General features: G+C 51.6%; 3 protein-coding genes across 14 annotated transcripts in view; 1 reads left to right on the top strand and 2 right to left on the bottom strand.

Annotated features, from left to right (window-relative positions):
* The window catches only part of SLC16A6 (solute carrier family 16 member 6), a 31514-nt gene extending 27089 nt beyond the window's left edge, over positions 1-4425 (top strand). For all 5 annotated transcript variants that reach the window (XM_070388969.1, XM_070388966.1, XM_070388965.1 and 2 more), the window contains 2 exons: positions 161-952; positions 2287-4425. In XM_070388969.1, the coding sequence (XP_070245070.1) occupies positions 161-952; positions 2287-2534 (1040 nt within the window). In that variant the 3' untranslated portion in view covers positions 2535-4425. The remainder of the gene's footprint in view (positions 1-160; positions 953-2286) is intronic.
* ARSG (arylsulfatase G) overlaps positions 1-11735 on the bottom strand; it is a 103277-nt gene extending 91542 nt beyond the window's left edge. The window contains exon 1 of one of the 6 annotated variants that reach the window (XM_070388963.1): positions 11372-11735. The gene's annotated coding sequence lies outside the window, so the exon portion shown is untranslated. The remainder of the gene's footprint in view (positions 1-11371) is intronic. The other 5 variants (XM_070388959.1, XM_070388960.1, XM_070388961.1 and 2 more) reach the window with 5 other exon arrangements.
* A 2441-nt stretch (positions 11736-14176) lies between these two features.
* On the bottom strand, positions 14177-22680 carry AMZ2 (archaelysin family metallopeptidase 2). 3 transcript variants are annotated; one of them, XM_070388954.1, is made up of 9 exons: positions 22596-22680; positions 22230-22402; positions 21988-22075; positions 20967-21249; positions 20120-20293; positions 19890-20018; positions 16671-16834; positions 15242-15418; positions 14177-14376 (listed from the first exon to the last, which is right to left on the bottom strand). In XM_070388954.1, the coding sequence occupies exons 4-9, from the start codon at positions 21247-21249 to the stop codon at positions 14221-14223; spliced, it is 1083 nt and encodes a 360-aa protein (XP_070245055.1). In that variant the 5' UTR covers positions 21988-22075; positions 22230-22402; positions 22596-22680; the 3' UTR covers positions 14177-14220. The 3 variants fall into 3 exon arrangements, with proteins under 3 accessions (XP_070245055.1, XP_070245054.1, XP_070245056.1); XM_070388953.1 differs by having other exon boundaries at positions 22288-22402; XM_070388955.1 differs by lacking the exon at positions 22230-22402 and having other exon boundaries at positions 22596-22640.
* Between the last annotated feature and the right edge of the window lie 4257 nt (positions 22681-26937).

Below are 26937 nucleotides of genomic sequence, written 5' to 3'. Positions count from 1 at the left end.
CACTGGCAGGCGGAATCTTTGCCCCGAGCCACCGCAGGAGTCCCAGCTGAGGCACCACTGTTCCGTCGGGCCCCCAGCACGGCTGTCTTTGCTCTGCTCTCCCCCGGCCGCGTCCCTCTGACCCTGGGTTTTCTTTCTGTTTCGCCCCTGCCCTCCGCAGCCATCACAGCCCTGAAGGAGACAGTGGGCTGGAGGTACAGCATGCTGTTCGTGGGGCTCCTGCAACTCAACCTCGTGGTCTGTGGCGCACTGCTCAGACCCATCGTCATCGTCGGCGCGCCAGGGACCCCCAAGACCCCCGCCCCCGAGCACCGGAAGGAAGCGCAGTACATGCTGGAGAACGAGAAAACCCGCACCTCCATCGACTCCATCGACTCAGGAGTAGAGCTAACTACCTCACCGAAGAACGTGCCTGGCCACCCGGCCGTGGTGGAGCCCGAGGCCGAGCTGCAGGCCCGGGGCCAGCCCGGCGCCCCGCTGCTGGACTTCTCTGTGCTGACAGAGAGGAGCTTCATCTGCTACACGCTCTTTGGGCTCTTCGTGACGCTGGGCTTCTTCGCCCCGTCCCTGTACATCATCCCGCTGGGGCTCAGCCTTGGCTTGGACCGCGACCGCGCGGCCCTGCTGCTGTGCGCCATGGCCGTGGCCGAGGTGTTCGGCCGCATCGGGGCAGGGCTGGTCCTCAACCGGGAGCCCATCCGCAAGGTCTACATCGAGCTCATCTGTGTCATCCTGCTGACTCTGTCCCTGTTCACCTTCACCTTCGCTGCGGGCTTCTGGGGCCTCATGGCCTGCAGCGTCTTCTCGGGGGCCATGATCGGGACCGTGGCGGGCACCCACATCCCGCTGCTCGCCGAGGACGACGTCGTGGGCATCCAGAAGATGTCGTCGGCGGCCGGAGTCTATGTCTTCTTCCAGAGCATCTCGGGGCTGGCCGGACCCCCCCTTGCAGGTAAGCTGCTACAGAAAGGAGTACCCTTGTGGGCTAAGCTTCCCCTTTCTTTTCCATGGTGGTTTAACCCCGGGGCTCTGACTGCAGCCCCCGTACCCTGCAGCAGGACCTCGTGTCAGTGCGCGTCTGCACCTGCTGACTCCCGGGCTGCCCCGCCCCCAGCCCCTCCTCCTCCCTACCATGGGTCCGTCTGAGTCTGCTCCTGTTTCACAGGTGCTTGCCCCTGTGTCACGGCTGAGAGTCCACATTCAAGGGTACCGTCCTGTTACGAATCATGCCAGCTTCCTACTCAAGTAGAATGAAAAGCAGCATCTATTGATACTTGCAGAGCATTTTAGAGGTGTCAGGATGATCAGTATCTGAGCCACTGCTCTTGACTTCCTGTGAGGACGTGAACCCCGGGGTGTGTCAGCCCCCAGCCCGAGGCGGGATCGGCGCCCGGGTCAGGAGGGACTGGGGTCTGCAGCCCGAGCCGCCTGGGCGTTTGCTACCGGGTTGCCTTGTGAGATGCTTGGCGGGGGACACAGGGATTTTTGACCTCATCACACTCTGACTTTTTGGAAGACAGGACTGAGGGGCTTCTGTAAGCCAGCGTCCCTTCGGGGGATGGCTTTTAGGGAACTGAACCCCAGGCAGCACTCTGCGGAGACCCCGCTGGTCACTTGGGAACATTTCCTTCAGGAAGGATGTGTATGTTTCATTTCTTGTGTGCTAAGTCTCTCAGTCGTGTCTGACTCTTTGCAACCCCATGGACTGTAGCCCGCCAGGCTCCTCTTTGTCCATGGGATTCTCCAGGCAAGAATACTGGAGTGGGTTGTCATTTCCTCCTCCAGGGGATCTTCCCCACCCAGGGATCGAACCCCAGGTCTCTGACGTCTCCTGCATTGGCAGGCGGGTTCTTTACCACTAGCGCCACGTGGGAAGCCCCGTTTTATACCTTGGACCGGAAATAAGTCCTTGGGGTTACCGTGATTACACATCTTACCCAGTGACCTGAGGTGGACCAGGGTGAAGTTCACAGAGCTCCTTCCTCTCAGGAGAGGATGTCAGCTTTCTTTCCAAGGAGATGAGCATCTCCCTGACCCCATGTTTTACATTCTTGACCAGGACAGACCTGCCCACAGAGAACATAGCAAGTGACAGAAGTCTCTCAGGTGCTGGATGGGGGTGTCTGTCTCCTCTCCCGTCTAGAAAACACTCCTACCTTCCAAGCTCTTTTTCCCTTAAAACAGTCAGACAGAACCAGGAAGGCAGAGAGCCCGCGAGGTGGCCGAGTTTGGGGGAGCCTGGGGCGGGGCGGGGGTCTGCGTGGCTAACATCTGCTGCCCCCGCAGGTCTGCTGGTGGACCAGAGCAGGATCTACAGCAGAGCCTTCTACTCCTGTGCGGCCGGGATGCTGGTGGCCGCCGTGTGCCTCGCCCTTGTGAGACCCTGCAAGCAGGGACTGTGCTGCCGGCCCCGAGCCCGGGAGGGCAAGGCCGGGGGTCCCCGAGGGAAAAAAGTGTTGCAGGACATCCCCGAAGACTTTCTGGAGATGGACCTGGGGAAGACCTGTGCTCCTGCAAGAACGGAGCCCGTCTGACACCCGCGTCCGTCACTGCGGCGCCCCGGGGCCGGGGAGGGCGTGGGGCGGGGGGCCCGGGCGGCAGAGCAGCGGACCACCCGCCCGCCTTCCGACTGCACTTCAAAGGGAATGTATGTGAGAACCACTACCAACATCCGTCTTGTTTTCTTCTTATAAGTTTTCTTTTTTGCTTGTTTTTTATGCCAAAACAAAAGCAGTGGAGCGCCTTTCTGTGCATCAGCCTGGCTGGGTTCAGCAGCAACACAAAGACGCGCAGGAGGACTCTGGGCCACATTCCGGTTTTAAAATAGGGACATGAATCGGCAAAGTGGTTTGAAGAGCTCTCACGTTTGATAAGCCGCTATCGTAAAAAATGACATCTGGCCCAGGCCACTGAAATTAAATCAGCCACTCAAAAAAAACACAACTTACATCATTTAAAAAATTCCTCATTTTCAGAACTATGAACAAATTGTTTAAAAACCTTTGAAAAATTCTGAGGTTTCCATTAACACATTAGGGCCTATGAATTTTCCAGATATTCCATGGAAACAAAGTACAATTTAAGACCAAACCTTTGGCCAGTAAATGGAGATTTTTTAAAATATACGTTAACTTGAACTTCAGAAATGTGAAGATGACCACTTCTTTGTGCGGCCAGTCATTTACCAGTATTTCAATACAGACCACACAGCATGGCATTCAGAAATGAATTTCCTATTGCTTTTTAATTATTCAGAAATATGTGATTGTAGTGTCTTTAATTTAAACCACTATTTATTATTAAGTTATTCTAGAATGAATAAAGTAATCAAAAGAAAGTCTGAGACATAAGCAGAATTTTTACCTCCCTTCTGCAATCCTTGACATGCCTCTTAACTTGTAAAGTTACTCTCTAAAAGGCCAAGTTGTAAGGATTCTTCAGTTTAATGGCAATGTGTGTGATTGAAAGGGGGCAGGGGGATGAACAGCAAATCGCCTTAGCTTTTTTAAATGATTTATCGCCTAAGAATACTTGAGGATCTTCTTTGATCAGAATTATATCTCATTGAATTGTTGAAGCATTTGATTTTTTTTTACCATCTCACTGTTGAAGCGTTTCTGTATTTCACAAGGGGCAGCAGACATTCAATTCGCCGTCATGAGTTGCGTCCTAGGAACCTTGATCGCCCTGCGTCGCAGGGTCACCGGGCAAGCCGGTCACTGTTCCTTTTGGCATCACACGACACGGATAGTATTTTTTTTTCTGTAAAGGGCAGGTTATGAGGGGAACAGGTGGGCTACGGACTCACGTGTCCGGATCTCATCTGCAGGTGACGGTCAGAGCCGCTGCTCCATCTCTACTCATTTTACTGTTAATTTTTGACAACTCAGGGGGAAAAAATACAACAAGCCTAGTTTGGTTCCAGGTACACACAAGCTCGAGCGTTTCTCTGCACTGACACGACAGTGGCATAGCTGAGCGCCTGCTGCATTTTGTGCAGTGCTGGGTCAGCCAGAGAAACAGGGCAGTCTGCAGACGCTGCGGAGGGCGGGGAGGGGCAACCACCGAGTGTCCGTCAGAGGCAGGCACAGCTGGGACGGGGCAGGCGGGGCGCATGTCACTGCCCAGAGGGACTCGCAGCTTGTGGCACGTTTGCAGGCTCCATGACTTCAGCACTTTACTACGTTTTTACTATGAATGTTCGATACAATTTAATATTTATAACTGGTTTCAGAGCGATCTGCTCAAGACGTCCATTCTGTTAAATGCATGGGAAAAAAAAATGTATGCCAATTTCAGTATGTCAGTAATCGAGGTTTTTAAATGTTTGGAAGAAAATGAGAACAGGATTGCTGATTTGTTCTGTATTCTGTGACATTCTGGTACTTCTAGATTTGCAATAAATGTATGGCTTTTTTATTTGGAGGGAGTGGTTTGTTTTTCACTGACGTCTCAGCACGCATCGCTGGGTCCAGCAAAGGTTTTAAAAGCTCAGGGAGGATCCGTTTAAAATAACATTTTCCGAAGCTTTTCTACAAAATCTTTTAACTGTACTAGAGACACGTTAACGGTTCTAAGATGTATTTGTTGAATGGGATTATTTTGTAAACGAACGACGAATGAATGAAGTGATCCAGTGACCACATAACAAGAGCTAAGCCCATCGAAAGCAACAGGTGAAAACAGGACTTCCCTGGGGGTCCAGTGGCTACGACTCCGAGCTCCCAGTGCAGGGGCCCAGGCTGGATCCCTGGTCAGGGAACTCGATCCCACAGGCTGCAACGGAGAATTGGAATGTTGGAACTAAAGATTCCGCATGCCCCAACTAAGAACCAGTGCAACCAGATAAATATGTTTTAAAAGAAGTAGTAACTGTAAATAGATTAGACTAACCATATATAGTGACAGCACAGGCCTAAGAACCAGCCTAGTCTGTCAGGAAACAGCATGACCTCTGCACGTAGCGGTCCATGGAAACCGTTTCTGTTAAATACCAGGCAGGAACTACTGAAGGCTTTGCGGGCCCCACAGGCTCAGTCACAGCTGTTCAGCTCTGCCTCTGCAGGGCAAGAGGAGCAACAGACACAATGTGAATGAATGAGCACGGCCGCCTCACGTGGACCCCAGTGTTCATCACAGCACTGTTTACAATAACTAGGACGTGGAAGCAACCCAGATGGGCACACGATAAGGAAGTCGTGGTACATGTACACAGTGGAATATTACTCGGCTATAAAAAAGGAACGTATCTGAGTCAGTTCTAATGAGGTAGATGAATCTGGAGCCTGTTACACAGTGAAGTCAGAGAAACGCCAATACAGTATATTAACGCAAATACATGGAATTTAGAAAATCAGTAACAACGATCCTATATGCAAAGCAGCAAAATAGACATAGATGTAAGGAACAGACTTTTGGACTCGGGGGGAGAAGGCGAGAGTGGGACGATGTGAGAGAATGGCAACTGAAACATGTTTATTACCATATGTAAAACAGATACCAGTGCAAGTTCGACGCATGAAGCAGGGTGCTCAAAGCCCGTGCTCTGGGACAACCCAAAGGGAAGGGTGGGGACGGAGGTGGGAGGGGTCGGGAGGCGGGGACATGCGCAACCATGGCAGGTCCGTGTCCATGTGTGGCGAAACACCACGATATTAGTAAGTAATCATCCTCCAATTAAACAAATTCTTAAAGACGTTTAAATTCATGGATACTGAAATTTGAATTCCATAAACTTTCCACACACTATGAAATACTGTTTTGGTTGTTTTTTTTTTTTTTTTGATGGCATAAAAATACAAAAACCATGCTTAGTTCGAAGGCTGTCAAGAAAAATCGGCAGTGGGTTGTATGTGGCCTGTGGGCGCTCCACAGCATCTGTGACACTATCACGGAGGTACCACCAGCGGCAGGCTGTATACCGACAGTCCTGATGGGGAAATGCGGAAACAGTGACAGATTTTACCTTATTGGACACCAAAAATCACTGCATTTTGTGACTGCAGCCAGGAAGTTAAAAGATGCTTGCTCCCTGGAAGAAAAGCTGTGACGAACCTAGACAGCATATTAAATAGTAGAAACATCACTTTGCCAGCAAAGGTCTGTATAGTCATGCTCTGATTTTTCCAGCAGTCAATATATGGATGTGAGAGTTGGACCATAAAAAGGGCTGAGCACCAAAGAATTGATGCTTTTGAATTGTGTTGGCGAAGACTCTTGAGAGTCCCTTGGACTGCAAGGAGATCCAACCAGTCCATCCTAAAGGAAATCAACCTTGAATATTCATTGGAAGGACTGATGCTGAAGCTAAAGCTCCAATACTTTGGCCACCTGATGTGAAAAGATGACTCATTCGAAAAGACCCTGATGTGGGAAAGACTGAAGGCCGGAGGAGAAGGGGACGACAGAGGATGAGGTGGTTGGATGGCATGGACATGAGTTTGAGCAAACTCCAGGAGACGGTGAAGGACAGGAAGGCCTGGTGCACTGCAGTCCCTGGGGTCGCAGAGTCGGACATGACACAGTGACCGAACAACAACAGTCCTGACCAATGGGGAAAGGTCCTCGTGGCCAAAGTGACCCTCAGGCCACAGGCGCCAGAGACAGGAGAGACCAAACAGCCGCCAGCCCGCCATCAAGCTTCATTTCCTGTGATTAGGGCGGTCTGGCTTCCACCTTGCTGACTAGATAATTTCACTACAAATATAGAGTATTTCCTTCCCCCAAATAAAATTAATCCAGTTGTAAAAATGAGTTAAGATCATGTGCTCTTTTAAGACAAATGCATCTCTGAATCAGTGTTTCCAGGCTTTTAAACAAGGTTATCAATTATGTAAATGTAGCATTTATGCTTTTTAAAAAACCACCAGGGAATTCCCAGCTTTGTGCATTTATCTCCCCTTCCTTTAGCTTAATACCTGTTGATAAAACAGAAAATGGATTCTAACTCAAAGTTCTCATGGTCCAGCCATCCATTCAGGCCACATAGAGATATTTATTACACCTAGACTTCTGTACTCCTCAAATATTCTAAATCAGAAATGATCATAAATCCTTATTTTTAAAAGCTCCCAGATATGTTCAGTTCAGGCTCTAAGTCATGTCAGAAGTCGTGTCAGATACGGGGCTCATGAGCATACCTAGTTTAGAAGTCGTTGCCCTTAAAATTCTAAATGGTTACGAGCATTAATTAAAACCACCATATAAAGACAATTCCAACATGGTACATGCTAATGCTCAGTCGTGTCCGACTCTTTGCGACCCCATGGATTGTAGCCCACCAGGCTCCTCTGTCCATGGGATTCTCCAGGCAAAAATACTGGGGTGGGTTGCACTTCCTTCTCCAGGGGATCTTCCCGACCTACAGACCAAACATGCGATAAGGTCTCTCCCATGAGTATACATCCGTTGGGAAAAAAGAACCTGTCCCGGTTTCCAGATTTATCTTTAATACGAGTCCAGTCCAACAGGTGGACGGCAGACTGCTGCATAAATAAGGAAACTAGCGCCCTCTGGTGTTCAGCGCCTGTCATGACTGCCTGATGGTGCAAAACAAGAAGTGTCAAGGTCAGGAACTTAAAAAATTTCAGTTTTCATGTAAGAAAAAGTCTCACAGCCAAATCACAGTGACCACAGTGACTGCGGATCTCCTATAGGGGAAACGGAATAGGAAAACCGATACTCCAGAACACTATCTATAAAGGCTTTTAAGAGGTACACAGGCATGCATGGCTGAGTCCCTTCTCTGTCCACCTGAAACCATCACAGCATTGTTCATTGGCTGCTCCAGTATAAAATAAAAAGCTTGAAATAAAATACAGCTCACCTGAGATTACTGGGAAAAATACAAATTGTGGCCATGAATTTATATTATTAATATTTATCTACCTTTGCAGCAACTCAAGACGACGACAGACACACGAACGAGACTAGCAACTTACCCACTAGAATCTGACCCAGATGTTACTCTCTATGTGGGGACTCCCTTTTTTAAAAAAATAATAATAATCGTTTATTTTTATTTCTTGACCATGGTGCAGCCACGTGGGATCTTAGTTCCCTGACCCAGGATGGAACCCTGGCCCCTGCCCTGGAAGCATGGAGTCTTAACCCCTGGACTGCCAGGGAAGTCCGGGACGCCCTCTCCAGCGTTGACCTCCAGACCGTGCCGCAGCCAGCTTAACCTGCCCTCAGCAAAGCCCCTGGTCCTCCTCCCCAGACCTGCTCCTTCCTTCACAGATCCTATTGACTCCGCTTTCTAACTATATCCATAGCCAGACCGTCTCTGCCACGTCCGCCAGCAGCCCACAGTCAGTGTGATCCGAGCTGAAGGACTGGTCACCTCCTAGCTGGTGTGCCCACCTCCACCCCTGACCGCCCTGGCCTCCCTTTTCCATAGAGAGGCCTTGCAACAATCCTTTGAAAGCACAAGGCATACCTGATCCCATTCACAACCCACAAATCCTTAATGTGGGCTCCCCATGCCCTGCCTGGGGCTACAATTTTCTGCCTGGGTTCTGCCACGCTGGCTGCACTGGCTTTGTTCTTGCTCCTTGAAATCTCAGGCCTCAGTGAGTGTGGCTCCCTTTGCCTGGTCCACTCGTCCCTTACATGTGCGCACGACCCGACCCTTCCATCTGTCCCCCCGCCCCTGCCCAGATGTCAGCCCCCGGGAGGCACACCTGAGCACTAAAGACACAGCGCTTGTTTCTACCCCTCGGATCCACATCAGGACTCGTCTACTCGTTCTTTATCGTTAAGGGAGGTGTGATCTTTTAAACTGGAGGACAGCTACACATACACCCGCTCCCTCCCGAGCCTCTCCCACCCCACCCCCAATCAAGGTGAAAGTGAAAGTCACTCAGTCGTGGCCAACTCTTTGCAACCCCATGGACTATACAGTCCATGGAATTCTGCAGGCCAGAATACTGGAGTAGGTAGCCTCTCCGTTCTCCAGGGGATCTTCCCGACCCAGAAATCGAACTGAGGTCTCCTGCATTGCAGGTGGATTCTTTACCAACTGAGCTATCAGGAAGCCCAATCAAGGTAGCACTTTTTATTCACTGATATATTCCCAAGGCTTTGAGTAGGGTCTGGCACATAGTAGGTGATGCTCAAAACATACAGCTGAATGGATGAATTAGTGAGTTTCTCGGTTTTCATTGACTTTTTCAAAGATGAGCCTCAAAGGGCTCCCGGTAAGGCCCTACTATGGGCAGGTCCACTCCGAGGAAGAAAATATAAGTCCACTGGAGACTAAACAGTGAAAGAAAGCACCACGAGGGCAGCATCAGTCTTCTGTATATGCTGGTTCCAAGCTGAGGAGCCAACTAACCAACCAAACGGCAAAAATATTTGGGGAAAGAAAGAAAAAACACTCCAGAAAGTTCCAAAAAGCAAAACTTGAATTTCCCGCACACCTGGCAACTACTTACATAGCATTTACGCTGTATTTACAACTATTTATATTGTATTAGGTATTATACGTAATCTAAGGATGACTAAGGTATACGGGAGCGTGCGCATAGGAAATACACAAATACTACACCATTTTACACAAGGGATGTGAGCATCCATGGACTTTGGTATTGTGGGGCGGGGCAGGGGGTTGGTTCTGGAACCAGTCATCCTGCAGAGAGACGGATGCTTGGAGGGCTGTGAATGTGAACATACGTTGGTGCGGAGTTTACTCTGTGCATGCATGCTGCTGCTACTGCTGCTAAGTCGCTTCAGTCGTGTCCGACTCTGTGCGACCCCATAGACGGCAGCCCACCCGGCCCCCTGGCCCTGGGATCCTCCAGGCACACGCATTTGCCAAGTCACCGCAGCTGTGTCTGACTCTGCACTCCCATGGACTGTAGCCTGCTGGACTTAAGCCATTCTCCTGGGGCTTCCCAGGTGGCGCTAGTGGTAAAGAACCCGCCTGCCAATGCAGGAGACATTAAGAGACATGGGTTCCATCCCTGGGTCAAGAAGATCCCCTAGAGGAGGGCATGGCAACCCACTCCAGTATTCTCGCCTGGAGAATCAATCCCGTGGACAATGGAGCCTGGTGGGCGACAGTCCAGGGACTCACAAAGCATCAGACACAGCTGAAATGACGTAACACGGCGCAAGCTATTTTCCAGGAGGCCTTTTCTTTCATGACGTCTCTCTATCGCTTTTTTTTTTTTTTGCCACACCAGGCAGGATCCTAGTTTCTAGACCAGGGACTGAACCCGGGCCCTCCACAGTGAAAGGCTGGAGTCCTAACCACTGGACAGCCAGGGAATTCCCTCAAGGATGCTTCCTTTCCCGTGTGGTTCAACTGGGAGCAAGTAATTTTCTATGTATTGAGTCTCTCTCATTTTGGTGTTAAAGCAAAGCACTGGGATTTCTCTGACTTTGAGCAGCCCCAGATGGTCCCACTTGAAAAGAGGTTGAAAGAAAGTTTAATCTTACAACCTCTTCTATAAACAATCTGAAAAAAAACCAGTTAAGTCTCCGGCTTGTGGTGCTGTCCTTCTTAAGAGGTCATGCAGCATAGTGAAGACAAAGCAGAGCTTGGAAGTGAGGGAGTTCTGGGGTCATCTCGGCTGTTGGTATAACTACACACAAGTTCACACAAGCCTGAGCTTGTTTCCACATAATCAACACTTTGCAACTTCGCTTTCCAAAAGTGAAAAGGACGCAGGAGGCCCTTGGCAATGGAAAGAGAGAGTTAAAAAAACCCATCTGTTCCAGGGAATCACAGCAGGTCCCCAAAGCACATTCACGGGGACTCCAGAAGCCTTCACAGGGCCCCCCAGCTTTCAGCCTATGTGAACACTGCACACACTGAAGACCCCGCAACCGTTTCCTTCCCAAAGCCTCACTCTCCTGTTAACTCAGCTTCAAAGGGACACCTTCCCACGCAGACCGGAAACCGGTCGTAGCTGAGCACAGCACTGTCCAACACAGCAGCCAGGAGCCATCGGGCCTGCCCAGCGCTGGACATGCGGCCACTGGGAACCCAGACGCACCGTCCCAGCAAAATACACACGGCATTTGAAGCCTTAGTCTGAGAATATGATGTAAAGTGACGTAAGTCAGACGGAGAAAGACAAGCACTGTGGGACATCACATCCGTCTGGGACCGAAGAGAGCAGAGCTGCTAAACTCAGGGACTAGAACGGTGGTTATCAGGGCTGGGCGCGGGCAGCAGGAGCGACGCGGTTCAAGGTCCAAAGTCGCAGGTAGGAGAGAAGCTGCCCCAAAGAGCAGCGCACAGCACCGCGATGACAGACAACATCGTGCGTAGAACATCAAACCTGCAAGAGACCCGCCTCAGTTCTCCCCTCTCCCCCCAACACACACGGAACGTAAACTCCCTCAGGGAGCTCGCGCGGGTCACCTGTTGGTAACACGGGATGAACTGAGGACCGGAGCCACGCCGTCGCGTGAATGTCACCCGCCTCCGTCCGCGCGCGCTCACGGGCTCCAGGAACGGCGCAGGGGCCGGGGCCGCTCCGAGCACCCACGGGCACCGAAGAGTGGGGGCTGACGCACAGAGGCCTGGCCTCGGCCGGCCGAGCCCGCGCGGACGCACTCGCGGCTGCGCGCCGTCCCGCTGGGTCGGGTCCGGTCCCGCCGCGGCGACGGGCCGGGCGCCCTGGGCGGAAGCTGCCGGGCGCTTCCTGCGCGGGGCGGGGAGGCGAGGGCCGCGGGGGGCGGCGCGGGACCGGGGTGCGGGAGCGCGCGCTCGCGGCGCGGGCATCTCGGGGGCGCGGCCGGGGTCGGGACGGCGCTCGGCCTCCGCGCGGAGTCCCCGCGGCCTGAACTTGAACCCCGCCCCTTCCGTGACCCGAGGGACCCTGCCAAGTCCCTGGAGCCGCCGGGAACGCTTCGGACTGTTTTCTAGAATGGTGTCCACACGGTGGAAAGTTACTCTTTTTTTCCTCTCAGATATCTTGTTGGCTTAGCGTTTGCGGAGCAGAAACTGCATAGGTTTTTGTCATTGAGAATCATTTTTAAAAACTACATTTATCCCTAGTGTTTTAATTTTAACTGCAAGAAACAAATAATATTGTTTAACTTAACCCTAAGAAGTGTCCCAAAAGTAAATGCAATGCATTTACACACAACACCCAAGTGACGATCGCAGAGTAGACGCCAAAACTGCAGCTTGCGAGGGAGGGAGCAGACCTGTAACAGACCTTGTTGCTGGTTTCACGGTGCAATCAGTGCAGACAGACACGTCTTCACGAACAACTGAAGCCCCGCCCCCTTACACATTTAGTCGAATCCGAGTCCTTTTAGGTTTGCGGCTAAAGCTGACCTACTGGACTAACACTGCTCACCCTGCAGGGCAGTGAAAGGAAACTGAAGGGAATGGAGAAGACCTAAAGCATTAACTCCGGAAGGAAGTTAATCCTCCATCAGAGTCCATGCTGCCTGGGTCCCCTTTGCAGTGTTTCTTAGAAGACCTGGTCTCCGCCCTCCGATAAGTTTTAATGACAAACCACCATTTTCTAAATGACTATAGGTTCACCGAGCAGGAGACTGGAGGCGAAGCCATTGATTTGGTTCTAAAATGTGCTTTAAATCGTGCTGCATAAATAACAATGCTAGGATTCAGGCGTAAAGGGGAGAACATAAAAATTACCTTTAGTTTCACCCTCCAGCTTAAACGAGAAGTGGGAACTCCACCTGCCAGCATGCAGGTCACTCGATTTGCTCTAGCTTCTAGATTTCCTGGATCCAGCACTCCGTCTGGTCTCAAGTTTTTAACCTGCTCCCCACGTGGACATCCAGCCCATGTTCCCAGCCTGATGTGGCCATTTCTGGCAGATGCACAGGTAACTGGGCCCACGCTGCCCCTCACTCACGTAAACATTAACACAAAGGAGTGGGAGATGACTGCAGGAATAAACCCAACTCCTGCTCTAGGCTGTAAGAAACAGTGCCACACACACAACCGCAAGCACCATTATGTAAAAGGGGAGAGCAAATCTGAGTCCACGTCGGAACGGTTTCCTTTCCTTTAACCTCTGTGCTCTGCTGCTGTTGCTGCTAAGAATGCTGGGGACCTCTCAGCAGTCCAGTGGTTGAGACCACACTTCCCTGCAGAGGGCGCAGGCTCCAGCCCTGGTGAGGGAGCTCAGATCCCACATGCCCCTGGGCCTGTGCCTGTGGCCCGAAATACACAGCAGAGCCGGTTTTCAAGGCTCTGACCTTTAAAGGTGTAACACTTTTCTATTCATATACAGAGGAAAAGCTGCAGAACAAAAAGTAACATCTGTTGTGTTGGAGGTTTGTAAGAAGGTGGTGACGTGACTTAAGTGGACAGCTACCAGAGCAAAGGATTCGGACACCAAGAAGTTGCAACAACCACCCACACCCCCTTCCCTTTTAGTACAAAAGCAGCCTGATTTCTAACTCTGCTGGGCACGCGTCCACCACCTTCTTGGTCTGGCTGGCATTCTGAAGTCACTATTCCTTGCCCCCAAAACTCATCTCTCAATTTGCTAGCCTGTCGTGCCAGCAAGCAGTATGAGCTCGGACTGGCTAACAATTGTGACACGTTATCTGCAAGACCCCTGGCAAAGGACTCCGTCTGTGAAAGCTGTGAACGCCAGCGTCCCCACAAGCACCAACAGCGGGGCAGGACGGGCACCGGCAATGCTGCCTGGCAATACTCCTGGGAGGAGCTCCCATGTCGAGCTGCTAAAAACTGAAGTGAGCTGTTGCTTCTTTCAGGGATCAGCTAACCATCAGCAAAGGAAAAAAATAGGCATAGCGGGCCCAAGGCTGGACGAGATTGCAGAAAAGCAGAAGGAATGTGAATGGAGGGTGATGTGGCCGGGTCAGCAGACAGGGACACCTCTTTCTAAAAACTGAGCCAGAAATCAACCCCCAGAAATGATGTTCCTTGGAAATCCTTTCTTAGGTCAGAGATGGCTATTTTCATAGGATCTGTTTACTTACTAATTTCTGCTGGTCCTAGCCTCTCATGAGACATAAACATATTTGAAGAATGGAAATGATGTGCTTGCTCCCGCAGACCAGACTAAGAGAGAAGAGAGTTTTGAGTTTTATTCTAAATGAGCCATAGTTCAAAGTTCAGGTGCTGTTAAAAAAAAAAAAAAACCTCCACTCCACTGCCCAGAAACAACACAGAATCCGTTTATTCCAATGAAGTACTCCAGCCAAACGAAAGCATGATGTGCACGTGTTTATTTGAATTACTCCTACTGAAGGTCCTTATTTCTGGAGAACAGCCAGGCATCTTGTGACCCACTCCTTCCACTCTTTAAAGGCTTCCACAGGTTTTGGCAAAGTCACCAGCTCCTCACGACTGTGTTTTGGAGTAACTCTAGGAGTGTCAGTGGACTCGGCATCAATCCACCTGACCAGTGCCTGCAAAATCAGAGAAGAGACGCATCTTTGAACATATCACAGCAGAACAGACTCAGGCACGAGAAAAACCGGATATCCCAAATCATGTGATCTGCATGGGTGACTGATGCCACCCACGGAGATGTTCCACCCGATAAGAGCTGGTCGTGGAGGAGAGACCACGCTTATCAAAGAGTGTGCACCAGAGCCACGCCCGCTGTGAGCACACGGGACAGTCACAGGACGCACGGGACAGGAGACGAGAAGGATGACACGGGTGTTTGAAGGTGGGAGGATGATTTTCTTCTTTTCTCAGCTTGCCAAGGGTTCCACGAGGCACTGCGGTGTGCATGGGGACGTGTACACACCTGAAGTTAAGTGTGCACACTGGGCTGGCAGGCACGCACACGTGCACACACACGTGCAGACAGGGACTGCGTCCCCCGTGTGGGTGGCCATACCCACGCAGGGATGCCGCACACGCTGACGTGTTTGTGGGCACCTGTGGTCATAGGGACACTCCTGCCTCCTCAATACCACCCGTCCCTCCTAACGAGTGTCACACCGCGGCCCCACATTTGGACAGATAAACCACCTCCACATAGTCTAGTTTTTAAACATGAACTTTGCTCTTCGGCGTTTTACTCTGTTCTGCAAAGGCAAGCGCTCTGGCCCTAAACAAACAGCAAATGCAGAAACCTCTTCACCAGGTCTCATTGGGGTCCAAGCGTAAGGCAAGTCAAAGCTGTTAAGATTTTCTTTGCATTTTTTTTAAACCACAGCATCCTGCTTACCTCTGCTCTAACTTCCTCTGATAAATCACCTCCAGAGAAGGGCCTAATAGCAAATGGTCACTTGCTCCTTAAGTAACCACTTCCCCACTTACTTTGTACCGGTCTCTGAGCCGGAAGCCGACGGCACTCTGCAGCTTGCGTAAGCAGATGGGGCAGAGGTCCAGCGGGCGCCGGTCGGCTTCCTCCAGGTGGTTGGAGCCTTGCATCAGGCAGGCGAGCCACTGGCAGTGCCGGAGGCCAAAGATGTGTCCGATCTCGTGGGTCAGAGTCTGCAAGACAGCCACACGGAGGCGCCTGAGTCAGCAGCAGCAAGGCGAGCTCCTCCAGAAGCAGATCCACAGGAGCCCGCTCCGCGCCGCTCGTCGCGGGGGCCTGCTCGCTGGCCCCTCACCTGCCCATGTCTCCCACCCTCCTCTGTGTGCTCCACTGCTTCCCCGGCAGGTTCTCCACCTCCCCGCCGCGGACACCACAGATCACACCTTGGCGGGGCCGGGGGTCAGGGGGTGGTCCTATGCGCTAGCCTCCCCGCCTCTACCCCCTGGATGCTAGCAGCAGCCCCTCCCCGACGGTGACCACCAGAAGTCTGCAGACTTGTCCAACATGCCCTGGGTGGCACTCTCGCCCTGGTGGAGACCACTGTTCTAGACGGGGGACCCGCTGAAACTCAGCTCTGCAGCCCTTCCCCCAGATGCCAGGGCAGCAGGGGAGGGGAGGGGCTCCATCTGCATGATGACAAGCGGTCAAAGCAGGGAAGGCACAGCTGAGCCCCACCCCACACCCGCACAGTCAAGACTCTGCTCCAGCTTCCCAGCCAGCCTCTGCACCCTCGGTTCCCCGGGCCATGCCGGGTAGTGGTACTTACGGAGTCAGAGAGACACCTGTGTGAGTGGACCCTCACGGCTAAAAGCCATGCTGCTTAAGGGCCAGCTCTACTTAGAAACCATCGTTCCATCAGGTGGTGTTCTCGACCCCAACTCACAGCCCTGGTGAATGCGGAGAAGCCGGTGTCTCCAGCCATGAAGCAGACAGACACAAGGAGACAGGATTTCCAGAGCAGGGCGGGGCAGGTGTCAGGACAGGCAGCGTGACCATCGGCTGCAGGAGGTGAGCCGGAGCCCCAGGGAGGGAAGTCTCGGGGAAGGAGCCAGCAGAGGCCCGAGGGACGCCTGTTCTCCAGGAAGGGAAACCAGGGTGCGGGGTCCTGCAGGCTTGGGGGACTGGCGATGGGGCAGCCTGACTCGATGACCATGAACTCTGGAATCAAGCTAACAGTAAGGAGGTGGGTACAGCCAAGGCTGTGTGTTACAGGACAAAAAACAGGCCCAGATGCTATACATGTCAGTATAAGAGTATCCCCATTTAAATTGTTTTTATTGATAATTTCAGTCAAGCGATATCCACTAAAAGTGTATAAACACCACCAAGTCACTGATATAGTGACCTTCAGGACTGGGGGTATATAATGTCAAAGGACTCCGATCTCTTACAAGCCACTGCTGACACATCACGTGAGCCACCCACCTTACACGAGCGGAGCAGCAGCACACTGGTGGCCTCAGGAAGGTAATAGTCATCGAACACCGAGTAGTCACTCGAAGACTTCCTCTCCAGCTTCTTCAGCTTGCCTTTGTAGTGTGAGCTGTAGAAGTCCGTGCCGTACCTGGCAAAGCTGAATATCCCCACACCTGGGGGAAGACGACAAGCCAGCACACGGTGAGATGAAGGTTCCCTCCTCTGGGGGAACTACCAGTTAAGGGCCTGCTTGGGCACCTGGCCAGGGCATGCCCGCAGCCCCCTGGGCTCAGGGAGGTCTGCCCAACAAGGGGACTTCTGCCCCAGGTTCCTGAGAGCCTTCTGCTGTCCAACCTGCTCTGCTCTGTACAACTCAGAGGTCTTGAGGTCCAATTCTTCAGAAAAAGAAAGTTCCACAGAGTTTGTTTTCTTTTTCCCCATAAAATATTTTCTCAGGAATTCCTTGGCAGTCCAGTGGTTTAGACTCTGCACTTTCACTGCTAAGCACCAGGGTTCAATCCCTGCTTGACGAACTAAGATCCTGCAAGCCTCGTGGGGCAGCCAAAAAAAAAAATTTTTCTTAAATCGCCCCAATCAAGTATTCCAAAAGGAGCAGCAGGGTTCAGGACCACGGGCGCTCACGCTCTCTCTGGAAAACTGCGGGAAACGGGTCTCCGGGCAGGCACACCCCTAAGGCGCCTGTCCTTCCCTCTTCCCTCTGCCCGCTGCTGCCCCCCAGCACCTTGGAGACCACACTTGGACCCCACTTTCAGACTGAAGAACCTCCCCCGTCCTCCCATCTGTAAACAGCACGGCTCTCTCTATGGCTGGCACCAGTGACCAGAACAAACACGCCTGTAACTGACTTCCTGTGACACTTCAGCTAGTTTCGGCCATCTCCGTACGCGGAGAACAGACACACACAGCTCACTCTACAGGGGCTGACCGCTTTACAGTCCAGCTGGTCTACATGGTCTCTTTCATGCAGGCTTCTCTTTCAGTTGCTAGTTTGAAAGTAATACAGAACTTTTTTGTTAAGGAAATAAATTCATAGTAAGTTTGTCAAACCTAAATTTGATCCAAAAAGAATGCGCCTCACCACACCTCCATATTTGAAATATAGAGAAAAGGGCGTTCTAGAAGTTAAAAAAAAACTAAACCTACTCACTCCCAAGTGACGTCCTTTGACCAAACAAAAGTTGGCACATTTCACTACAACACCTTTGAAAGTATAAGTTGCTCAGTCCTGTCCGACTCTTTGTGACCCCATGGACAGTCCATGGAATTCTCTAGGCCAGAATACTGGAGTGGGTAGCCGCTCCCTCTCCAGGGGATCTTCCCAACCTAGGGATCGAACCCAGGTCTCCTGCATTGCAGGCAGATTCTTAACCAACTGAGCCACCAGGGAAGCCCATAATACCTTGAGCAAGAAAATTTTTTTTCTAGTAATCCTACAAATACATTATTTCCTTTAGTAATTAAATATCTCAATTTTAAAACACCGATCTTTATAAACCTGCCGAGAACAAAGTCACCTGCAGTAAGGAGACCCCCTCACCGCAGGGCTCAGCAACCCTGCTCCCTCATTACATCTTCTCTCACGTCATGCAAAATTTAAGAAACTTATTGGGGAACAAAAAAGCAGCAGAAACACTTGGGGAGAATGCTTCCTGACCTCCTCAAATGCATAAGATAAATTGGTTAACAATATCTAGATAAAAATTGTTTAAAAATGTTTAATGATTCTGTTTCTCTCAGGTTAATAATAAAGGATTTGTCTCATACAACTTTTTGGTTCACTCTTTTTTTTTCTGATAGAAGGCTCGTACAAAAAACATCAGCAGGACAGCACTGACCCAGGCCTCTCAGAGAGCACTAGGGGGTCACCACGGGGGGGCAGGCAGATGTGGGTGGGCACTCGCTCGTGCTCAGCTGCTCAGCCGTGTCCAGCTCTTTGCAGCCCCGCAGACTGCAGCCTGCCAGGCTCCTCTGTCCATGGGATTGTTCAGGCAAGAAAGCTGGAGTGGGTAGCCATTTCTTCCTCCAGGGGATCTTCCCGACCCAGGGATCTAACCTGCATCTCTTGTGTGTCCTGCACTGGCAGGCGGATTCTTCACCGCTAGTGTCACCTGGGAAGCCCCGTGCCTTAATGGGTGTAGGGCTGAGGGACTATGAAGACTACAAATGGAGAATGAGAATGAAGGAAGGGCAGAAAAAGAGGCCCCACAGCATCCTGGGCCCCAGATCCGACAAATGGGGAAGAGGGGGATCTGACAGGGAGAAGCCCTTGGTAGCAAGAGCTCCCTACCCTGCCACCCTGGGGCTCACACACTCCAGACTGACAGTCCGTCTGTGAACCCTGAGCTCGCACAGCCCAGCCCCTGCTATCTGTTCCTGCCCCCAGAACGACAGTGGGCAACCATGCCCCTCAGCTCAGTGGACTTCTCCCCTTCGAACCTGTCTTAGATCCTGAGGGATGTAGGCAGAAAAACAAGAGCAGAAATGGAAGGGTGGGAGAAGTGGAGAGAAGGCAAAAAAAAAAAAAAAAAAAAAAACCAAATAGGCAAATATATGACTTCCTTATAGAGCCTTTTCCTCCCCAGTGTTAAAAGGCAGGGTTCCCTGTGAGTCACAGTTAAGCTTATTTCAAGTCAAAGACTGAAACTGACCATAAATAACAAAACGTCTGTTCTGAGACACAGGATGTGAAGCGCACACTTATAAATCAGTGCACAGCGACCTCATCTAATGACAACTACGGAAAGAGCTGAAAAACAATTAGCGCCATTTCTGCTTCCATTAATAACAGTTCAAATATCCTTATTTGATTCACCTTGTCACTGAACTATCTCCATTTGCCATCTGTTGCACTGAATGTCTACATATGTGCCAGCCATAACTACACACTTTCTATGGATCAGCAATTTTATGTAAATGATCTCAAAACAGCACAGTCAAACAGGTATTATTAGCTCCAAGGTGGTGCTAGCAGGCAGTGAACAGCCAAGCTGGGGGGACGGGAACGGACCCAGATCATCAGGGCCTATCCAGAGCATCCTTTCCACCACGGCAGGATGCTGCACCAGAAATACTACAAGGCCTTCACATCTAAACTGTAATTGGAAGGGGAAAAAACTGTAATTGGTTGGAATTTTTTCTCTCTTTCAAAATCTTCACACAGAGTCTCAAGCTGAGCAAGTTTCTACCAACAATGTCAAAAAGGAATACCCTCTGTCAAAGAAGCCTGTCCAAAGACAAAATTCCAGGAGTCTCTTGGGTAAAGATCGATCATCGTTACTCCCACAACACAAAAGGCATCTTCGGGTTTCTTCTTTTTTAAGAACGTCAGGATCTGCCCTATTAAAAAAAAATTATGTTTAAGATATATTTGTGTGTGTGTGTGTGTACATATACCTACATACTTTACTCAATTCAAGCTGTAAGGCTGCCCCGTTCACCTGCATGAATCTGAAGGTTCAGTGTGCTATCGTTGATTCTAAAGGAACATCTGGTTGCAGAGACAGGAATCGGCTCTAGGAGTTTGACTGTCAACCCGTAGAAGAAGGCTTCACAGTAGCCCTTGAGCCATTTCAAATATTCTTCACTGATACTTCTGGTGTTTCCCAGCAATCCTATGACAGATACAGAAGAAAATTTAAAGAGAGATTTTGAGATGATCAGAACAGTCTTTACCTCAGTCTACAGTTAGAAATGTGGAATTAGGAACAAACAAACTCTAGATTTTCAATACACAGTTACCGTTCACTAAGGTGAACACAGATTAGAAAGAAAACCTGACTCCCTGGTGGCTCAATGGTAAGGAACCTGCCTGCCAACGCAGGAGACACAGGCTGGATCCCTGGTCTGGGAAGATCCCCCAGGCCTGGGAGCAACTAAGCCCAGGTGCCACAACCACTGAGCCTGTGCTCGATAGCTCGGGAGCAGAGACTACTGAGCCCATGTGTTGCAACTACCAAGGCTCGCACGCCCTAGGCCTGCGTTCTCCAACAGGGCACCACAATGAGAAACCCATGCACTGCAACTACAAAGCAGGCCCTGCTTGCCCCAGCTAGAGAAGTCAAATGTGCAGCTACGAAGAACCAGCACAGTCAATAAATAAAATTTTTTGAACAAAACAAAACCTTCTCTTTCAAGGCAGTTTGGTTACCAAACTTCCACTGTGGGAACGAATGTCAAAAATGATTATAAAAACTGCCCACTTGAATGAGACGGACAAGGCAAACTGTCCACGGCAACAGCACCATCACAAAACCAAACCAAACCCAGCATACTGGCAAGACGCACCAATGCACTGTATGTAAATAGTCTGCTTCCCCGGAGAAGGGCTCTTTCTGTGAAGATTACTGAAAAACTGTTCAAAGTCTTGCGGAGCCTCAGGATGGGAGATTATCCAGTCCGATGGAGAATGCAAAGTAATGGGTCCAAAGAGATCGCTGCGGGGCCGGAAGGCCTCGTTCAGCAGGCGCTGCTCCCCGGGGTCCAACTGCTCATACTGCTTCACAAGCTCTGGGTTCTTTGAGATGAGGGCCGTCTTCAGGGTGTGTTCAGAGTGCCCTACCGTTTGCATCTGCCAGAAGGACACACGTGGTCACACAGACCATGCATATCCAAACTGGGGTCTTTACAGACATCACTTATTTCTCCTAGAATGAAATGACTGATTGCTAACGCCTGGGCGTCATCACCAGAGGACTGCCCGCTTCCACCGTTTCTAATCAGTTTCTTAGGGGGGCTTCCCTGGTGGTCCAGTGGTTAAGAATCTGACCTGCAACGCAGGAGATGCAGGTTCCATACACAGTCAAGCATAAGATCCCACACGCCTCGAAGCGACTAAGCCTGTGAGCCACAACGAGAGAGTCTATGAGGCCCAGTGAAAGGCCTCACAGGTCGCAAGGAAGATACTGTGGGATGTAACCAGAACCCAACGGCAGCCCAATTAAAAAAAAAAAAGTCAATTTCTTGGGGAGAGTATCTGAAAGAGTGTAAAGACAATCATGAGATTCATTCCTCCACCTCTTAGGGAACCTGCTCCCACTATAAACGTTCGTGGTCACCCTAAGACACGACCCGATTCCCTATTTCCTCGCCCTTTGGGTAATAATGATATTAGGAGCTGACACATGAGAGCCACATGAAACACATCCTCTCCCACGTGACTCAAAGACGTTCCCGACCAAAGGGAAGTGCAACTCATGTTAAGTCCTGCGTTTCTGTAACTTGGCTGCAGGCTGATAACGGATCTCGGCCACTGAGGTGGTGTCACCCTGGGGAAGCCGTCAGGGGACCGACCAGGAGCCAGACTCACGCTGACAGATCTCTTCCGCTCACACGGCGTCCCCGCCTAGAGAGGTCATCCCTCCGCGTGACCGGCTCACAGCTGCTCCCCGAGGGGTCTGGGTGAGGGAAGGAGAGAAACGGGACGTCAGTGTGCGGAGCCCGCCGCGCTGCCTAACCGGGTTTTCTGCAGTTTAACGATGGGGGTGCGGGGGGGGATTTTTAGAGAATGGCTGTCCCCGTTGAGGGCTGAACTCCGGGGTCCAGGGCCACCTCCAGAACGAAGCTCTCTCTTGGCTGGGCTCGCCTGGGAGCTGAGACGGGTCCTCACCGCTGCTATGGGGCCCAGTCCCGTCCGGTCGGCCCACCTTCACCGGCGGGGCGGCTCCCGCCGCGGCCCCGCCTTAGCGGGCCGGCCCGTCTGCGCCTGCGCGGGAGCCACCACCCTGAGGGGAAAACGGCGGCGTCAGGGGTCAGAGGCCGCCTCCGGATGCCCGGCTAGGCCCGGCTCCCCCGAGACGCCCCCGCGTCCGCCGCGGCGGCGGCTCCTCTCACACCCTCCCCCGCCCCTCGAACGCGACTGTCCCCCGCCTCCACCAGCAGGCGGCCCGGCCCCCCGTACCCTCCCTTCATCCTCACCCCGCAAGGCGTCAACGCCTCCCCGCCCCCGGCGGCGGCCCCAAGCGCGTGCGCATCGCGCCCTGCGCCGTGCCCCGCCCCTTCGCGCACTGCCACGCCCCCGCGCTCCCCGCTCCGCCACGCCGTAGCACACACGCTCCGTCGCCCCGCCCCTTTGCGCCCCGCCACGCCCACACGCTCCCCGCACGCAATGCCGTAGCACGCACGCTCCGTCGCCCCGCCCCTCCGCGCCCGCCACGCCCAGCGCGAGGCCGTCCCGCAGGCAAGGAGCCCGAGTACTAGTGGCCGCTGCTTCCCCTACGCCGTCGAGCGAAGCGCGGTCGCGAGGGGGCGACCAGGCGCCGAGATCCGCCCCACGCTCCCCTTTCCGCGCTGCCGTCCCGGGGCGCCGCTGTCCGGCCACGCCTGCGCCGCGGGGTCAGCTGTTTGTGCGCGTGCCGGGTTGGCTGTGGGTGCGAGCGGCGCCCCAGGCGAGACGAGTCCCCGGCGCGGGAGCGAGTCCGCGGGTGGACGCGCGGCCTGGGCGTGGAGGCGGCGTCCAGGGCACGCGACCCGGGCCGGGCTTCTCTTCCCCGGGACGCGCCCCTTGGTGGGACTTGAGCCCCGCAGCCTCAGAGTGCAGGACGGAAGGGGCAGCTCCGATCCCGAGGGCTTGGGCAGGCTGAAAAGGCGCGGGGTCAAAGTGCAGGCTCCCCGGCCCAGCCCAGTGCTGCCCATTCGCACGGCCCTTCCCCTTCGACGTGGGGGTCTCCTGTCGGCCTCCTCCTCCCTCCTCTCTGACCGGCTCCCTTCACTCTCCCTCCAGTTCGTGCGCTCGCAGCCCCTCTGTCCTGGCAGCTACCTGAAGCCCGGGGAACACCTAACCCTTTATAACCGTTTCCCCATACCTTTTTTCATACCTGTCCTAAAGGGGCGCCCGACTCCCGGCACCTAACCCCAGACATCCCTGCTGCCCCTTTTCCCTCCCCACCTTGCCTGGTGGCTCAGCTTCCCTGGTAAAGAATCCGCCTGCGATGCAGGAGACCCCGGTTCGATTCCTGGATCCTGGGTCGGGAAGATCTGCTGGAGAAGGGCTAGGCTACCCACTCCAGTATTCTTGGGCTTCCCTTAGGGCTCAGCTGGTAAAGAATCCACGCAATGTGGGAGACCTGGGTATGATCCCTGGGTTGGAAAGATCCCCTGGAGAAGGGAAAGGCTACCCACTCCAGTATTCTGGCCTGGAGAATTCCATGGACTAACCCATGGGGTCTCGAAGAGTGGGACATGACTGAGTGACTTTGACTTCACTTTCACCTCCTCCCCCGCCCCAGCATTCACTCAAAAATGCCTCTACATTCAGGTTTTCATTCCAAGCCCCTGTCCTGCCACTGCCAAGTAACCTCTTGGAAGAGGTTCTCCTGATTAGAAATGAGTCTGTGTGCCAGTCATCCTTGTTCAAAAAGAAAATTTGTAACAAAATTAGAAGGATAAAGAAATGCAGTGGCACTGCCCCCAGCAGGTTTTGGAATAAAAGTTCAGTTCAGTCCAATCGCTCAGTCATGTCCGACTCTTTGCGACCTCATGAATTGCAGAATGCCAGGTCTTCCTGTTCATCACCAACTCCTGGAGTTCACTCACACTCACGTCCATCAAGTCGGTGATGCCATCCAGCCATCTCATCCTCTGTCGTTCCCTTGTCCTCCTGCCCCCAATTCCTCCCAGCATCAGAATCTTTTCCAGTGAGTCAACTCTTCGCATGAGGTGGCCAAAGTACTGGAGTTTCAGCTTTAGCATCATTCCTTCCAATGAACACCCAGGACTGATCTTTAGAATGGACTGGTTGGATCTCCTTGCAGTCCAAGGGACTCTCAAGAGTCTTCTCCAACACCACAGTTCAAAACCATCAATTCTTCGGCGCTCAGCTTTCTTCACAGTCCAACTCTCACATCCATACATGACCACAGGAAAAACCATAGCCTTGACTAGACGGACCTTTGTTGGCAAAGTAATGTCTCTGCTTTTTAATATGCTGTCTAGGTTGGTCATAACTTTCCTTCCAAGGAGTAAACATCTTTTAATTTCACGGCTGCAGTCACCATCTGCAGTGCTTTTGGAGCCCCCCAAAACAAAGTCTGACACTGTTTCCACTGTTTTCCCATCTATTTCCCATGAAGTGATGGGACCAGATGCCATGATCTTCATTTTCTGAATGTTGAGCTTTCAGCCAACTTTTCACTCTCTTTCATCAAGAGGCTTTTGAGTTCCTCCTCACTTTCTGCCATAAGGGTGATGTCATCTGTATATTTTGATATTTCTCCCAGCCATCTTGATTCCAGCTTGTGCTTCCTCCAGCCCAGCGTTTCTCATGAGGTACTCTGCATATAAGTTAAATAAGCAGGGTGACAGTATACAGCCTTGACGCACTCCTTTTCCTATTTGGAACCAGTCTGTTATTCCATGTCCAGTCCTAACTGTTGCTTCCTGACCTGCATATAGGTTTCTCAAGAGGCAGGTCAGGTAGTTTGGTATTCCCATCTCTTTCAGAATTTTCCACATAGAGGTATATATTTGGAAATCCTGCAGATCTGAAATGTTTTTATTTTACCCTCATACCTGACTGAGGTATTTCCCTGGATTGGTGTGCAATTTTAGGCTGAAATCAGTTTCTCTCAGAACTGTAATAACTCTTCAATTTCTTTTTGATTCCAGTAATGTCACTTTGACTCCTCATCCTTGGTATGTTATTAATAATACCTGCTTTTTTGAGGAACGTCTTACGGTTTTCTCTTTATCCTTGGCGTGCTGAAGAACTCAAGTTTTTAAGTTTTTAAAGATGTGTCCTAGTCTGAGAGGTTTGCCCCATCTTCATTTTGTGGCTCACTCATTGGGCCCTTCAGTCTTCTTTTTTAAAAAATACCTTGTGTATCTTTTTTCTTGGTGGGGGTGGGGGGCGGGGGGTGTGCTGCGCTGCCTGTGGGCTGCTGCATGCAGGCTTTCCTGTGAAGTGAATGGCTGCTCTCCAGTATTCCTACCTGGAGAAGCCCATGGACAGAGGAGCCTGGTGGGCTACAGTCCCTGGGATCACACAGAGTCAGACACCACTAAGGTTTTCTCTAGTTGCCGCAAGTGGGGGCTACTCTCTAGTTTTGGGGGCGCAGGCTACTCATGGCAATGGCTTCTCTGTCACAAGGCACAGGCTCTAGGCGTGAGGGCTCTGTAGTTGGGGTACAGCAGCTTAGTTGCCCCATGGCGTGTGGGATTTTCCCTGACCAGGGATGGAACCCATGTCCCCTGCAGTGGCAGGTAGATTCCTAACCACTGGACCAGCAGGGAGGTCTGGGCCCTTCAACCTTTAGATGCTTATCCTTCCATCCTGAGATGTTCTTGTATTATTTCTTTATAATTTTCTTCCCTCCAATTTTTTTCCCCGCCCTGGATATGGGGATTTCAGGATGGATCCCCTAATTTTCTTTTCTTTCCTATTTTCCCATCTATCTTTCTGTACAATTTTCTGAAGTTCTCAACAACTGTCCTTTCTTTTGAATATTTATTTTCAGACATTCTACTCTTCAAGAGCCCAAAGCCTTTTCTTGTTCTTATTGTTTATTTTGCACCTTCTCTCACTTCAGGGGTAAAAGGTCGCCTCTTATCTCTCTACAGATATTAACTACACTACTTTTGAAGTTTTGTTCTGCTGTTTCCTGTACTCGGGTCTTTTGCTTTCATGTTCGAATGTTCCACAAACAGCTGGTGATCCTTGGCTGTGTGTTAAGATGTTATCGTAAGGCACAAAAAGCTGGTTGAAGGTTCTGTGTGCATAAAAGTGGCTTATTCACTGAGGTTTCACGGATGTGAACTGGCAGAGAACCAGCTGATTCACTGAGGGGAGATCCCCCGGTGTCTGAACCTGCGACAACCGTGTTTTTCCCAAGGAAGGGTCATTTCCTAACCGACTGCCAGCGTCAGTCATTTACGAGAGGCCCATCAACGTGAAGGTTCTGAATCCTTAACCCCAAGTTTTCACTCCTCTGCCTTACTGCCCACGATGGCTCTCACAACCAGCTCATTTTAACACGAGAACACAGTGAGGGGTTTAGAGTCTCAGTCATTCAGCTGCTAGTAAGCATTCCCTGCTCAGTTTGCTTTTCTTCCAGGTTTCCTCTGATTATCAATCACTGAGGAAATGGAAGTCGGGTCAGGAGGTGGGGAAAGGTGGGTAGTTTGAGGTTGCAGAGTCCCTCAGCAGGAAAGCAGCCCAGAGCAGATAAGGCAGATCAGGGAGGGTGCTGTGATCCAGGGGTCTAGGGCACTGGGACCTGGATGCCTCAATGGAGGTGGTGGTGTTCAGTCGCTCAGTCGTGTC

Source organism: Bos mutus, chromosome 19 (assembly GCF_027580195.1).
Source record: "Bos mutus isolate GX-2022 chromosome 19, NWIPB_WYAK_1.1, whole genome shotgun sequence".
Taxonomy (NCBI): domain Eukaryota; kingdom Metazoa; phylum Chordata; class Mammalia; order Artiodactyla; family Bovidae; genus Bos; species Bos mutus.
Note: the sequence above shows the minus strand (reverse complement) of the source record. Positions and strands in the feature narration are given on the sequence as shown.

Excerpts from the sequence above, each read along its gene's own strand:
- AMZ2 (XM_070388954.1), bottom strand. The coding sequence starts at position 21,249 with ATGCAAACGGTAGGGCACTCTGAACACACCCTGAAGACGGCCCTCATC. Across the intron at positions 20,294-20,966 it reads TATTTACATACAGTGCATTG|GATTGCTGGGAAACACCAGA; the intron begins GTGCGTCTTGCC and ends TATCTGTCATAG. Across the intron at positions 16,835-19,889 it reads ACAGGCTTCTTTGACAGAGG|GTGTGGGGATATTCAGCTTT; the intron begins GTATTCCTTTTT and ends GTCTTCCCCCAG.